The 15,925-nt window shown below is 44.7% G+C and overlaps 1 protein-coding gene across 2 annotated transcripts in view; it reads left to right on the forward strand.

Annotated features, from left to right (window-relative positions):
* The window catches only part of AHR (aryl hydrocarbon receptor), a 59,984-nt gene extending 45,209 nt beyond the window's left edge, over positions 1-14,775 (forward strand). For both annotated transcript variants that reach the window (XM_074195424.1, XM_074195423.1), the window contains 7 exons: positions 908-1,031; positions 1,680-1,810; positions 2,736-2,938; positions 3,816-3,925; positions 6,153-6,294; positions 8,172-9,537; positions 12,309-14,775. In XM_074195424.1, the coding sequence (XP_074051525.1) occupies positions 908-1,031; positions 1,680-1,810; positions 2,736-2,938; positions 3,816-3,925; positions 6,153-6,294; positions 8,172-9,537; positions 12,309-12,452 (2,220 nt within the window). In that variant the 3' untranslated portion in view covers positions 12,453-14,775. The remainder of the gene's footprint in view (positions 1-907; positions 1,032-1,679; positions 1,811-2,735; positions 2,939-3,815; positions 3,926-6,152; positions 6,295-8,171; positions 9,538-12,308) is intronic.
* Positions 14,776-15,925: the final 1,150 nt, after the last annotated feature.

Here is a 15,925-nt window from a genome sequence, read left to right on the forward strand (position 1 = left end):
CAGGCAGAGTGACAGGCCGTTCCTGGTCAAAACAGCTCCGAAGTCTTAGGTGGCCTCAGGCCGACTCCCCCAAGGCCCAGCGCCCTGATTCTGGGGTGATAGAATAATGGGCCCACATTCCTCTGCTCAGGTGGGTCAGGCTTCAGCCAAAATCTGATATTTGGTTCTGGGGGTCAACCTTTAAGGACTTAGAAAGTCAGAATCCCCAGAAGAGACTGATTCCAAGAGGACAGACTAGGTCTATATTGTGGGAAAGATTCCCCTGGAGAAGAGACCTTGTCATCTTGGTTGACTTGAGAAAGTAAATTGGAGTCATCAGGGCAGGCATGGGTGTCTGGGTTCCCCTCGAGGACAGAAGCCCAAGAGGGGACAGGGAAGGCCTGTCATGGGCAGGAGGAGGTGAACTGGTTCTACTGGGCCCCAGGGTCAGCACCAGGAGGAGAGGAGAAAAGCACAACAGGGGGAACTGCCCCCCACTTCCCCCCCAGAGATTTCCAGAGGCAGCTGGTCAACCTTTGCGCACATGGAGGGGAGTCCTGCTCAGGGAGAAGGGGGAAGACTTTGGCTCTCCTCTGCTCCCAAGGTCCAGGGAGGCTGGAAGAGACTCCACTGAAGGAGATGCTTCTCTCAAGAAGAGCTCTCCCCTTTGGAATGAGCTGCCCTCCCCCAGAGGAGCAGGACTACCACAGGCCCTGGTCTAGGCGTCATTCTTCTCAGTTGCCCTCAGGGACCTATGGCCTGGACCTGCATCTCCTCTCCTTCTGCGTAGCCTCTGCCTCCTTCATTTCCCCATTAGTTGCCAGTCTCACGGTTCCCACTCACAAGAGACAGCGGAGCCGTTTTTGAGTCTTCCATGAAGGACTTTCTGGTGGGGGCTGCTAGTTTTGACTAGGGTGTTTCTCTGCAGTCAGATGTCATCCATCAGAGTGTCTTTGAGCTCATCCACACCGAAGACCGAGCTGAATTCCAACGTCAGCTGCACTGGACAATGGACCCAGGCCAGGCTGCAGACCCGGCGCCCCAAGGACAAGGTGACTTCTTGTTACAGCTGTGGGCTGGCTGGGACTAGACCTTGAGCCCCAGGGGGTGCCCCCTCAGACCCCTCATTTGGGAACTACAGCATTGTCCATCGACTCTGACAGGTCAACCTCTGAGCCCCACGACCCAGACTGGCTCGGGGCACCTGCCCAGCTGTTCTGGGAGCCCCGACCTCAGGGTAGCCAGAGAAGCTTTGCTCATTTGTCTCTTCAGATGAAAAGGCCCCAAAAGATGGAAGGTGGGAATATGGTGGTGGTGGATGAGCCAGTTCTGCTCCAGCCTCCTGGAAGGCTTCTGGAGCAGGACAGGTCAGAGCTGCCCTCCCAGGTGGGCATAACAGGGCTTGTGGTTCTTCCCTTAGCAGAGAACTGATGTTAAAGGGCCATCAGTTAGCTGGCATTATTGTTAATCATCATTCTTTTAACTTGGGGCAATTTTACATTTGTGAAGGAAATCTAGAACAATCATTTTCCTAATTTAAAATTAGGGAATTTTATTGTGAGTTGATAATTTACTGTTTCCACCTCTTGCTTGGTGGCAGCTAAAGTGCCAGCTTTACCTCCTGGAGGGCAAGATTTCCTGGACACCAGTTCTCCAAACCCTGAACCTTCATTTGTCTTTCTGTCTTTTGATTTCTCCAGAAGGCCATGGCCTCTCCCAGCCCTCAGGCTTCTGTAAGCCTGAACAGCTTCCTCCTGAAAATTCCCCTTTCATGGAGAGATGCTTCATCTGCCGCCTCCGGTGCCTCTTGGATAACTCATCCGGCTTTTTGGTGAGATGAGATTCTTGAGATTATAGAATTGTTTCTGCAGTCAAGAATGAAAATGGAAGGTCTTTGCAAAAGTCATAGAGGGCTGACTGTGTGTGTGTGTGTGTGTGTGTGTGTGTGTGTGTGTGGGTGTGGTTTTACCTTAGGGAAATGGGAGCAGGGGGGTTTCAGAAAAAAAGGGGTTTGGGAAAAAAAAATCCTGTTGGCTTTGGAAATTTGATTATTTCAGAAAATCCCCCCAAAACCTTCCTTTTGTAGTTCCCTTTTGATTCTCCAACCTCCCTTAGGTTTGTCCCTGCCATCAGGGTCACAAGCAGACTTCCCCATCTCTTGCTCATGACTCTGCAATGGCCGGCATGCTGAAGAGGCCTCTGCTTACCCAAAAGGAACATTTCTGCTGCCTCATCCTCCTGCCAATCACCCATGCAAAGAAGATGTGTTTGGAGAGGCCAAGAGGCAGAGTAGATTAGAGACTTAGATTGGAAACTGGAGCGTGGGCTTGAATTCTCCTCTCCCCACACACAAATCATGAGCTTCAGTTTCCTCATTTTGGTTGAGGATTATCATTGTTAGACTCCCTATTTCATAGCGGTAGTGTATTGAAAACGTTTTTAAAATTAGAATGAGCCAAATGTGAATTATTATTTGATTCTATGGAAGAAGTGTAAGCTTTTATTTATTTCCTTGTATAATACTCTTTCTTTTGCTCAAAAATGTCAGCCTTTGAAGGGGCAGGGACTTTTCCCCCATTAATTTGGTCTTATATGTCCAGGGCCTAATCGAAACTGTACCCGGGCTTAATGGATAAATGCTTTTGGAATTGAATTGCATTGATCATTCGACATATAAAGATAATGATAATAGCAAGCTTCACAATAATTTGCGTTGACATGATGGTAAAAATTGTGAATTGTGTTCTTTTTGAAAGGCCATGAACTTTCAAGGGCGCCTCAAATTCCTTCATGGCCAGAACAAGAAGGGGAAAGATGGAGCTCCCCTGGCCCCTCAGCTGGCTCTGTTTGCAGTGGCTACGCCATTGCAGCCTCCATCCATCCTAGAAATTCGGACCAAGAACTTTATCTTCAGAACTAAACACAAACTAGACTTCACGCCTACAGGCTGTGATGCCAAGTAAGTGGAATGGCAGAGAAGTAGCTTGGTTGCATGGTGGGGGGGGCTCCTTTATTTAGCCTGGGAGCTCTGGGAGGGAAGGCAGCCCGTTTGGGGTTTCAAATTCAACCAAGGGCCTGGCACCTCTACTTGTGTTTAGCAAGGCCTGTGGACTCAAAAGAAGCTTCCTCACTCTAGTCTTTTAGAACTTTGAGGATGTAGGATTGAGTGTGGATTAGTCCTACAGTTGTTCATTTAGCCCAATGGCCCCCGAGATTCCCCAACTCCTTCAGGCGTACAGAGTGTCTTACTCTCTTGTGAAAGGCTTCCGGTCCTTTCTGCCCTTATCATTGTTCCAAAAATGATAAACTGGATCTGAGAAAGATTGAGGGCTCTGGGCTGGGATGTCCCAAGTGGTGAATTGGGAAGCCTGTTATCTTGGTTTGGCCCTCACAGCCATCCTCTCATGCCATCCAAGGCTATAGTTTTTCCTCCTGGTCCCAACCCAAAGGGTTCCTGTGGAAACAGTGGTTCTGGGGACCCCAGTTTGAGAATCAGGACCTTAGATACAGCAGAAGTAGGGTCGACCCTAGCTGGACAGTGGTTTTCCTCTAGGGCAGCTGCCCACAGGTTCACTGGGGGCAGCTCCCAATCCACCTGACTGTTTTATAATTTGAACTTACATTCAAGGAAGAACCAGGACAAAACTTGAAACTTCAAAGTCTGCTAAGAGAAAGAACCAACATCCCAGTTACAGTTCTGCTTGCCCATGTGAAGTTGGCAGAATAAAGAGATCATTCCGAATTATACACTGGCTTTGGAGATAGGATCCAGGCCATTTGTGTTGCTTCTGTTTTGAGTATAGCCCTGTTGAATTCTCCCCCCACTTCTCTTACAGAGGAAAACTCGTTTTGGGCTACACAGAGGCAGAGCTATGCATGAGGGGATCCGGGTATCAGTTTATCCATGCTGCCGACATGCTGTACTGTGCCGAGAGTCATATCCGGAGTAAGTGGATTCCCACCAGGACGGCCCTTTCCCTTTGCAAAATGCTCTCTGTTTTATCCAAAGTACTGAGAGGAAGGACGTCTCCTCCACTCCCAGGGAACATCAGCCTCGTGGTTCAGTTGTGATTCAAATGGGAGTCAGCCCCAAGGGGTTTTGGGTGTGCTCAGCCAGGCTTGGGGGCCAAGTCTGAAGTGGAAGGACCTTAGAATCCGACCCAGCCCACCCTGCTTGGAGTTTTTATAGGTGAGCCAGTTTCTGCCACAGCTACATACATTGGAAATGCTCCCCCATGAGTGATGTTCTAATAGACATACTCACATGAAACAATCCTTTTTGACTCCTAAAAACATCATAAACCAGATGTTTGGAAAAAACCTGGAGCTGGGGGACAAGGAAGAGGCCTGGGACCTGGCAGCCACCGTCCAGACTCTCAAAGGGGCACTGTGTGGGTTCTTTGGCCCAGATCCCCTGAGCTTGGTTTTCAAGACTTGCAAAGTGCTTAGACACATTGGTCAGGTTGGGTTTGGTGAACATTTAGAGAGGGATCAGAGCCTTAGGGGCTTCATTGAAAACAGACCCAACTGAGGCAATGAGGAAATGCCAGGGACCAGGTACTAAGATCTAGCAGAAAAGGGAACTGCATCTAGACCTGGGGGACCTGTTGCAGTGACTTGTGGTCAGTCCCTTCCTCCACTGGGGCCTCAGTTTCCTTCTCTGTAAACAAGGGCATTGGATTAGATGATGCCTCAGATCCATTCCAGCTCCAACCTGTGCCCCTGTGACATGGTAGTCTCTCAGGAGTCATATAGGATGCTCTTTTGGGGGTGACAGAGATGGGGTTAGATGAGGTGTCCATTGCAGACTCAGAAGCAGGCTGGGACTCTCCTGTAGTGGAGACCCCTTGTCTTTGACCCAACATTCTTCTCATCACCATCATTTGCATGCAGACTCCAAGTAGGCAAAGGATGGCATGCACTTCACCATGGGGAGTAGACCCAGAGCATTGTGGGAAAGGGAAATCGAGGCAGATTCTATCTGGATAGAGGACAGAAAAACAAAAAGGTTTCCCATTGGTGGCTGTCCTTAAGCGGAGGTGAATGTGCATGTTATTCCAGGAGGAAAAGGAATGACTCCTCAAATGTAGCTTGTCCAGGTAGGTCAATGAAACCCTTCCAAAGCTGGACATTTTAAATATTTGTAATAAAATCCCATAACTTATAGGGACAAGCTAATTTTAATTTCTAGTTTGTCCATGTCTCCATTATCTCATTCATGAGGATTTTGTATCTAATGATGCACTCAAAATAGCAGTTCATTTTTAAATTAAATTTTCATTGTAGTTTTTGTTCTCTTTTAATATTTTTCATGCTGTGGTTCTCTTGAAATGTTCACACTCAATGTTAGAATCCTTTTTAATATTACTTTAAAAAGTCAATAGAAGCATAAAAATTTAGTTTAATACCGAAGACACTTAACATACATTTCAAATATATTTACCTATAATATTAAGATAGTAACATGTTCATGACATCAAATATTAATTAATTATAGAGATTTCTCACTTTGCATAAATATACATGACATAAATTCAACTTTATGCAAAGAATTCTGAAAGAAATTTGCATTCCAAACCACTCCACGTTAACTTTACTGAACAATAATGTTCTGTTCTCTCTCTCTCTGTCTCTCTCTCTCTCTTCCTACCCCTTCACTCTGTGCCCTCCCACCTGCCCCCCAAATAACGATTAAAAAAGAACTAAAGAAAAGAAAAAGTCCTAAAAAGGGAAAACAAACTTCCAAGTGAAAATAGAATAGGCCAACTTGAGAGACCTCCCTGGATCAGGGTTTGGCTTAAGATCTTGGTGCCTGATAAGAGAGACCTTTGCCCCTCTCTGCCTACTCACCCACATAGCAGCCCCCACAGTTCTGTTGTTCTGTCCAGCTCACATATTCCTTCTCTTGTTTTCATTTCTCTGTCCCTGGCCCCCACAAGTCATGGTGCCAGTCCTTTCCCTCCCCCTTCCTTGTTTCCTTTACTCACCACATTTTGATGGCAAATTCGTAGTAGTCTGTGGAATAGTCGACTCACCTAAAGCAAGTGCCCATAACTTTAATGGATAAAATGTTTAAAATCTAAAGTGAGATTTGAGGATGGGGAAGATTTATTTTTAACATCTTGAATTTTGCCACTTAGTAATTAAGACTATTGATTTTTCTTTCATTCTAGTGATTAAAACTGGAGAAAGCGGCATGGTAGTGTTTCGGCTTCTCACCAAAGAGAATCGTTGGACCTGGGTTCAATCCAATGCACGTTTGGTCTATAAGAATGGAAGACCAGATTATATCATTGCCACACAAAGGCCACTCACGTGAGAATTATGCAATATCATGGGGGGGATATATAAACCAGTTTTGGGGAAATAAATTATCCTTTTCAACCAAGATTGTGCTCGAAATGCAAACATGGATATTTGGCTATTTGGAAGCTTCTTCATGTGACCTCATCTTGGTGTTCGCCATCATTAAAGGTGGCAGCAATCCAAATATCAATCAGCAAGCATTTATTGAGCAAGTTGTTGTAAATAATTAAACATACACACACACGTATGTAATTATATTGTGTGTGGGGAAAGAGAGAGCATGAGTACATGTAGTTGGGTCGTTTCTGAGGGAGAGTAGGAAAACCCTGTAGAAGATGATATTTAAGCTGAATCTTGGAAAAAACCATGGAAACTGTAAGGGAGAGGTGAGATGGAAGAATATCTTCAGCATGGTGGGAGCCAGACAAAGGCCCAGAGGTAGGAGATGGCAGGTCTTGTGTAAGAATAGAGGCCAGTGTAGTAGACTCCCAGAATGTTCAGGGTAGTTAGGTCTAAGAAGCCTGGAGAGATGAAAAGAGCCTTTTCCATAGGAAGACAGGTACTTAACAAATGGTTCTTGGTTAATTCATCCAACTGACCAAAGAAATGCTAAAAGAATGGGAGAGGGAAAAAGAATAGGGGATGAATCCATGATTTTGAGTCTGATGATTGGGGAACTTGAAGGGTCTTGGGAAGGTGTGTGGAGTCCATTAGACTCTCCATACTGGAAGAAGTGTTCAGGTTCAGTAGAGACAAGAGAAACCTATTCTGATTGAGTGGTTTCTCTTCTGTTCCACCACTCTCTTGAGTCTTTTTAATGTACCTGAAAGTCCAAGGCTGGTGTTGGGACCATCATGATTTTTCTCATTCTAATGAGAAATGAGGTAGGAAAAGCTTTGGCATAGATAGCATATCATGGGGAACATGCTCAGCATGACGGTCCCATGACAAAGAAGCAGCTGACACCCCAAGTGGACCAGAGTTGTCATAGCTCAAACAAAAAAGGAGATGCTCAAATTTAGAGCCATCTCCACTCTCAGTATTCCACGGATCATCAGTGCCCGAGCTGAGCTTGTGGTGGTCTGATCAGACACACCATAGATACAAACCCCAACATCATGAGGATGTATTAGTCCTCTTGGAGCAGAACAGACATCTGCCATGTGGGGGAGGGTGGGAGAAGTTGGAGTTTTACTGTCTTCCTGATGAGGCAGACCCCACCCAACAAAGGCCCGGTGGAGAGAGTCTTTGGATGCCCAGGGAGACCCTCAAAGACCAATCTTAGTCAAGGAGGATTCATTGGAAAGGCTTGAACTTATGTCTACAGTGCCTTATCATGAACATGTGGGCAAACTGCATGGGCTCATCATCCAGTGAGAATTTGAGTAAATAACATGTTTGCTTTGAAAAAAACCCATTCAATTATAGGGCTTTGTGTTCTCTGAAAAAGTCTAAATCACTGTACTTTTTTTAGTTTTGAAATATATTGTCTGAAGGTATCATAATTTTCTTTTCTTTTTTTTGCAAGGCAGTGGGGTAAGTGACTTGCCCAAGGCCACACAGCAATTATTAAGTGTCTGGGACCAGATTTGAACTCAGGTTCTCCTGACTCCAGGGTCAGTGTTCTATCCACTGTGCCACCTAGCTGCCCCAGTATCTTAATTTTCAAACAGATTTTATGTCCTCTATTAAATTTCATAAATCCTGCAGATGCCAGTTCTGGGTATCTGGATCTGCAGTAGGATTTCCATTGAAAATCTCCCCCTGGTCCCGTATCTCGCTGCACATTCATCTGAGGGCTCTGTTTAGCTGATGATGTCTCTAGATTGTCTTTGTAGAGTCAAAGCCTCCTTCTGCTTCTGAGCAATTCTCCTCTTTAATTCCAGAGATGAAGAAGGGACAGAACACTTACGGAAGCGCAACATGAAGCTGCCTTTCACATTTGCCACGGGAGAGGCCGTGCTCTACGAGGTCACCTTCTCCTTTCCTCCGATCATGGATCCCACCCTGGGGAGAACCAAAGGACCAGGTGCTGGGAAAGACGGGACCACCAGACATCCCCGGAGCCAAGAGTCCTTCCACCCCAACTCCCTGCTGGGAGCCATGCTGCAGCAGGATGAGTCTGTGTACCTCTGCCCCCCAGCCCCTCATGCCATGCCCCTGTCCAGGAGTGAGATAGTGGAGGACCTGAATGGCCTCGTGACCAGAGACTGGCAGGAGAGCCTCCTGCCCATGGGGCACGAGGATGTTCTGAAGCAGGAGCAGATGCAGCTGTCTTACGAAGCTAACTTGGACCACCCCGGTCCCTTTATGGATAATAGAAATAATGAACTGCACAGCATTATGAAAAGCCTGGGCATTGATTTTGAAGATATAAGACGTATGCAGCAGGAGCAGTTTTTCAGAACTGACCCTTCTGGTGAGGATGACATTGGAGATATTGATCTGACGGATGAAATCTTGACCTATGTCCAGACTTCCTTAAATAAGTCCACCTTCTCCCATTCAGTTGTCCAGCCCCAGCATCCTCTACAGCAACAGTGCCAGCCCCCCCTGCAGCCCCAGCCTTCTCTGCAGCCCCAAGCCCCTCTGCAGCCCCAAGGCCCTCTGCAGCCCCAGCCTCCTCTGCAGCCCCAGCCCCCTCTGCAGCCCCAAGCCCCTCTGCAGCCTCAGCCCCCTCTGCAGCTTCAGCCTCCTCTGCAGCTGCCACCGCCACAGGGGGCTCCTCAAGTCGCCCCCTCCAGCTGCATGGTACAAGAACAGTTAGAACAGCAGCGACGACGGCAGCAGCATCTTTGTCAGAAGATGAAGCACTTGCAGGTGGACGGGCCGTTGGCCCGATGGAGGCCGGGTGACCTTGAGCCCTTCCCTTGTCCACAGCCGGAGCCACAGCCATATCGCGCCTTTCCCGACCCCGAGTTCCCATACAAGTCTGAACTGAATGCTCTCCCCTTCACCCAGAGTTTGCTGTCCTGCTCTCCAGCATTGTTCCCCCAGTCATCTGCCTTGGACCATTTGGACTTTCCAATAGAAAGATTCGAACAGTCACCATACCCAACAACGCCCTTAGGAGACTTGGGCTGTCTGCAACCAACCCTGGAGAGCACGGGCTACGGAGACCATCCCCAGCCCCCGGCCTGTTACGCCGGGGCTGTGTCCATGTTTCAGTGCCAGCCCCAAGGCCAGGCCCCCAGGGTGGATCCGACGCAGTATGACCCCATGGCCTCCAGTCAGCCCACACTGTTAAACAAGGTAAGTTGGTTCCTAGCTCAGTATAGGTTTTTAGGGAGTCATCACTTGGGTTTTGTAAGAAATGAGGCTAAAGAGTCCATTCTTCTGATTATGGATCCTTTCCTCAATTAAAAATGTTCAGCTTAAATCAGTGTTAGAGGAGTTGTGAAAGGATCCCACAATTGGAGCAATTTGGAGTTCTACCTAAAGGACTATAAAAGCGAAGCATGACCTAACAAAGATGGAATGGTAGGCAGGGGAAGGGCACCCTTCGTGGTCAAAAGGTTTTCATTCCCAAGTTAGGAATGTGATTTTTTTCTTATGTCATATACTAGTTTGGGAATTCCAGGAGGGGAAAAACTGGAGAAAAGAATCTGTTTAACTTAATGGAGCAACAGAAGCTTGTTCTGAAGCTCAGACTAAGTCTGTTGTGAATTCTCTTGTAGCCTCAACACTAGAAGATGGATATTTTGCAAATATAGACTTAATCTCTGCCTTGATTTGTTTTTGACTGAAAACTCTTAAATAATTCTATTTTATTCCTCCCAATTACATGTAAAAATAACTTTTAACATTCATCTTTAAAACTTTGAGTTCCTTTTTCTTTCCCTTTTTCTCATCTTATTCCCCCTCATTGAGAAAAAAAAGTTTATTTGATATAGGTTAAAAACATATAATCATGGAAAACATTTCCATAATGGTCACATTTTAAAAGTAAACCTAGGGGGCGACTAGGTGGTGCAGTGGATAGAGCACCAGCCCTGGAGTCAAGACCTAAATTCAAATGTGGCCTCAGACATTTAATAATTACCTAGCTGTGTGGCCTTGGGCAAGTCACTTAACCCCCATTGCCTTGTAAAAAAACCTAAAAAAAACAAAGTAAACCTAACACACACCCCCCCATGCCCTCAAAAAAGAAACCTCAAGAAAAACAATAAAAAAAAAGAGTATGTTTCCATCTGTATTCAGGCACCATCAGCCCTGTTTTGGTTTGGATGGTCTTTTTCATACATCCTTCAGGGTTGTCTAGGTCCTTCCCAGTGGTCAGCCTGCAGCATTGCTCCTACGTTCTGTCCAGAGTGTTTTGCATTGTATCTGCTCGAGGCTTTCCTGAGAGCATCCTGTTCATCATTTCTCCTAGCAGGATAGTAGCCTTCAAACATCAGGTACCACAGTTTGTTCAGCCATTCCCCGGTTTTCAGTTCCTCACCACCAGAAGAACTGCTATAAATATCCTTATGTAGAGAGGTCCTTTTCCTTCCTGTTTTTTATCTCTTCTAAGCATAGTCCTTGAAGTGGCCTTTCCAGGTCAGTATGCCAGGTCACACTTTTATACTCCTTTGGGTAGAACTCCACATTGCTCTACAGAATTATGGGATCCTTTCACAATTCCTCTAACGCTGAATTAATGTCTCATTTTTCCTACATCCCCTCCAGCGTTTGTCGTTTTCTCTTTCTGTCCTATTCACCAATCCAGTGGTGTAAGGTTGTACTTCAAAATTGTTCTAATTTGCATTTCCCCAAACAATCATGTTAAGACAGTTTTTTTAATAAGACCCATCTCATCGCATAATCTCATCTGAAAATTCCTATCTTTCGATCATACGTCAGATGGGGAATTGTACTTTATGTTTGAGAAATGAGGTCTTCATCGGAGAAACCTGTTTCAATGTTTTTTCCCCCACAGTTACTATTGCTCATTGTATTTCCTTCCATCCTATTTTCCATTTATTCTGTTCTCTCTTTCCTTTCACCCCATCCTTCCTCAAAAGTAGTTTGCAACTGACTGCCCCCTGCCACAGCCTTCCCTCCCTTTTATCACCTTCCCCCCCACTTTCTCCCATCCCTTGCCATGCTCCTTTCTTTTTTTAGAAAGATTTTATTTTGTTTTACAGTTTTTCTCCTATTCTTGCTTCCCTCCCCTCACCCCTCCACAGAAGGCATTCTATTAGTTCCCTGCCACTTTCCTCTAGAATAAGTTGAATTTCTATACCCAGTTGGTTGTGTGAATGTTATTTCCTACCTGAGCCCCTTCCAATGAGAGTAAGGCTCACTCACTCCACCATCCCACCCCCTCCCACTCCACTGCCTCCCTCAGCCAAGGTCCTCGCCCCCAACTTGACTGAGAGAATGGGGGCCATTTGGCTGAAGCCCTTCCCCCTTCTCCTTCATCCCCACACCCTTGACCTCTCTTCCTTGACCTCTCCGTTCGTCAAAGCCAGCCCTGCAGAGGTAGCCTTGCCTGCAGATCACAGCCTCCATCATCAAGGCCTCTCCGTCTTCCACCTCTCCCTCCTACTCATTTATTCCCCCCATTTTTGACAACTCCCACTTTATGAGATGCCTCTTATATTCTTCAATAGCAGTAAAAATTCCAGCCCTTTGAATGTTGAAAACAAACTAAATTAGAAGTGTATATTGTTACAATATTATTTTAAGGCTAATTTTTCATCAAGGAAGTCTATATTGGTATCTTTTGCAATTTAAATGGTAATGATCATAGACAACTGGGTGGTACAGTGGAGAGAGTGTCAAGCTCTGGAGTCACGATGATCTGAGTTCAAATTCAGCATCAGACATTTATCAGCAGAGTGACCCTGGGCAAGTCTCTTAAACTGTCTGCCTCAGTTTCCTAAAATGGGAATATAACTAGCGCTCTCTCTTAGGGTCATTGTGAGGATCAAATAAGATCCTATTTGTAAATCATTTTGCAAACTTTAAAGTGTTATTTAGAAATGTTGGTATCATTATTCTTATCTATCATTATTAAGCTCATAACTCTTTGTTTTTAGTTTCAGAATGGTTTAAATGGAGGCATTTTACATGAACCCTATCCAGCTCCATTAAATGGCCTACACAACCCCCAGGCCACTGCCTGTCTCCACCAGGCTGAAGCCAGAGTCTTCCCAGACTTAACATCCAGTGGCTTCTTATGATGCTGCCTGGTCCTTGTACACCTAGCCTGGTGGATGTTGCTTGGAAGGATCTGGAGGAGCCTCAAGAAGGGGCTCTCGCTGCCAGAAATGACCATCCTGGAAGAAACACAAGCTTCTGCCCCTTCTGGACCATCATGCACCATGCACCGATTGAGGAAGATTGCTGGGAAGGGATTCCCCCCACCCCCACCCCCAGCCTGGACTCACAGACCTTCCCGGGGGCTGTGGCTGTCCTCTCTTCAGCCCCAGCTGCAGCTCCCACTCTCAGTAGGGTTGTAAGCCAGTCCTGAAGGGGCAGTTTGGGCAAGGGGCATGTGGCCTGGTGAGTCCTGCCCCATGAGTGTCTCCTCCGTGCCCACTCAAGTGCCTCTCTGGTAGCACAGGAATCTGATACGAAAGACTTGATTTCCTTTTGAACAATGCATGAATCTTGGGTTTTTACAAAATATACTATCAGCCCAGTTCTATTTAACCTGTAGACATCATCCCAGCTCTTTTTCAGATAATAGTAGGTTAAAAGGAGATATTTATTTAAAAGAAAATAATTGATTATATTTCTGTTTACTTTGAGACTTTACCTGTTTTTTCAATGTGCCTTATATTTTATTGAAATACAATCTTCTTCAGGAAGCAAAATTAATCTGTTCCTTTCAAAGGCATGAAATTTTTATTAAAATAGTAGCATTTAAATTGGGGCCGATGTCTCCAGGAAAAAAACCTAGTCATGAGGATAACTCTGCAGTTTGCTAGGATTGGATGACTTTTGCCAGACTGCATTTTTGACTTTCCGGAGATGGCTTGCTCCCCGAGCAAGGGTTTGTTCTGCCCTGGGGAGAGCTGCCTGAAGGTCCCAGCCTTCCACCAGTCCTGGGCAAGAGAAATCTCAGAGTCCTTGGTATGTTCAGATAAACTGGCTTGTGTGGATAAATTTCAGCAATGGGAATTTTTTTTTCTCATATTTGAGGATTGTTAGAGTTGAAGCCACCAATGTTTGGTGCTGGGTATTGTTCCAAGGGAAATTCAGAAGTGTGTCTCACAGGTCGCACGACCTCACGTCGATGGAATGAAGAAAACTGTCCTTTGTCCAATCGCTCTTATATTCCCTTTTGAAATATTATGAGTCATATCTAAATAAACACAGCTATCGTATGTTCGGGCTCTGTATGTGTTAGTTAACCGTGTCTTCAAAAAAATAAAATAATAAACCCAAATACACTTAGGTTGGTGTCCTTTATTAATAAGAGACAACCACTTATTTTTAATAATCACTTGTTAGGAAGGAACTTTTATAATCAACAAAGAAAAAGGCTTATTTGTTCTACAGCTCCAGATCCACTCGAACAGCTTCAAAGCCAAGTGCTGCTTCGTGTCTGGTCCGTCATTATTTATTGTTTGAACCATGACCTTTGAAAGCAAGAACCGCCCTCGTCCCTGTTGGATAACACCAGCTGGAGCCTCAAACGGACACATAGCAGAAGACATTCTTTACAATTGTTTTTACTGAAAATTAATCCATATAAAAAAGTCAAAAATAAATTTCATTTGTCAGTCTATTCATTTCCAGAAAAAGAAAAATCTGTAGAATGTTATTTAAGTATTCAATGAAAAATTGGATCGTCTAAAACATTTCATTATTTTTCAACATAAGATTAAAATTCAGACCAATGATCTGAATTTCTTTTTAATTTTTTCATCAGAAAGTTTCATTCAGTGTCTTAACCACTTTCTGTGGAATCTTCCACTTTTTGAAAATCTGTATTTAAGGGAAGAATCTATAGATTTTCAACCCAATTGTGATTGTGACAATCAGCTATCATAATGATCATGTAAAACTGAAGTACAAGAGGGATATTGTGTATTTTTATCAGTAAAATTATGAAATTTATCTTGTGGAGAATAATAAATTCTGTCAAACCAAATCCACCTGTGTGTATTGTTAAGTGCCAAAGGAAGCAGTAATGCCTAGGAGATCGCTTTATTTAGCATGGTTGCCTTAGTGGAGCCTATGGTATAGAGTGCATAATTATAGCAGTATATTTAATTTTCTCATTTACTACACAGAGCTACCTTTCCAACCCACCCAAGCCTTCCTAAGGCAGCGAGTGCACCAGTTACTAAGCTTCCAGTTGTTAGAGTGTCAAACCTAGCCTTGTTCAGTATGACTGTACTTTTGATAATATCTCCATGACCTGTATTTCCTTCAATTTGCTATGGCTTAGACATACCATAGAGTAATTTCATATTTAATATATGGTTTGTTGTGTTATTTCCTTTCAAATAAAACTTGTAAATGGTAATATATGGTAATAAAATAATTGCCAAGTCCCTTCTGGGTTTCAGCAGCTTATTCTTTGGCGTGAACACTTTACAAGACAAGGCCGTATGCCATACCCTATTCCGACTTTTACTTATAAATGGATGTGTAGAAAATTTGATCTGCCTCCCTAAACCAGTAAGACATAAACTGACTGTTTCTGAAAGAGAACGTTTCGATTTCACTAATGTTGGGAAAATGATTCCTAACACAGTTCCTTGGGTGGTTTGAAAGTGTATTCATGTTTCTGTGATGTCCTCTGTCATTCAGACTGTGATGGCATTGCAAAAATCTAATCCATCTATTCATTTCAGCAATTATTAGGCTCCCCCAAAGTACATTTCTGGAACCTTGAAGTCAAAAATAGAGTTGATACAAAATACATCCATAAGTAAATAGAAGAATGAATTTTGAACCCAGGCCCTGTGACTGGAGCCAATGTGCTTTCTTTTGCATCATACAGCATCATGTGAATAGTGGCCGTAAAGGAGATTTAAAGGGTGGAGAAGTCTGGAGAGTAGACATAGATCTTTTAAATGTGGAGAACTGGGTTCCCCATTAATTAATGCTTATTCATGTGGATGATACGGTAAGATGTGAAGAGGCAAAGAGAAATCCCCTCCCAAAAAAATATTTGCAGACAGAGCATGAATACATCAGGGAGTGAGAGGAATTTCATTCAGGGAAGACTTCAAGAAGGAGATGACCACCAGCCTCTGCCTTGAAGGAGGAGCATGGAGTCATGGGTAAGTCAAGTCGCTTAGACTACAATGCAATATTTCACTTCAATGGAGCGTGCCATGTGGCACAGTGTGGCCTTCAGAGTGTAACCTTGGGTACCTTCCTTCTACCTAATGAGAGTGAACATGATGGCGTCTAGGAGCTGGAGTCATTCTCTCCCACAATAGTTGGTTATTGTCAATACTCATTCTAATTGAGACTCATCATGCCAGGGTTCTCCCCTTGACCTCTCAGTGGCACTTGTAGAACAGTAGGAACTCACCCAGGGGATCCTGAGCTAGCTCAGATTTCACAGGCTGATGTGGGGCCACAGGTCTCCTGCCAAGGATCAGCTGAGCCGAGCATCCCCAAATGGACAACCTCTGGCTGAGCCCCCGTTGGTGAGGAAGCAGATCTCAGCAAGTGTGGAGTCGATGCA

This window comes from Macrotis lagotis, chromosome 7, assembly GCF_037893015.1.
Source record: "Macrotis lagotis isolate mMagLag1 chromosome 7, bilby.v1.9.chrom.fasta, whole genome shotgun sequence".
In the NCBI taxonomy this organism is placed as follows: Eukaryota; Metazoa; Chordata; class Mammalia; order Peramelemorphia; family Peramelidae; genus Macrotis; species Macrotis lagotis.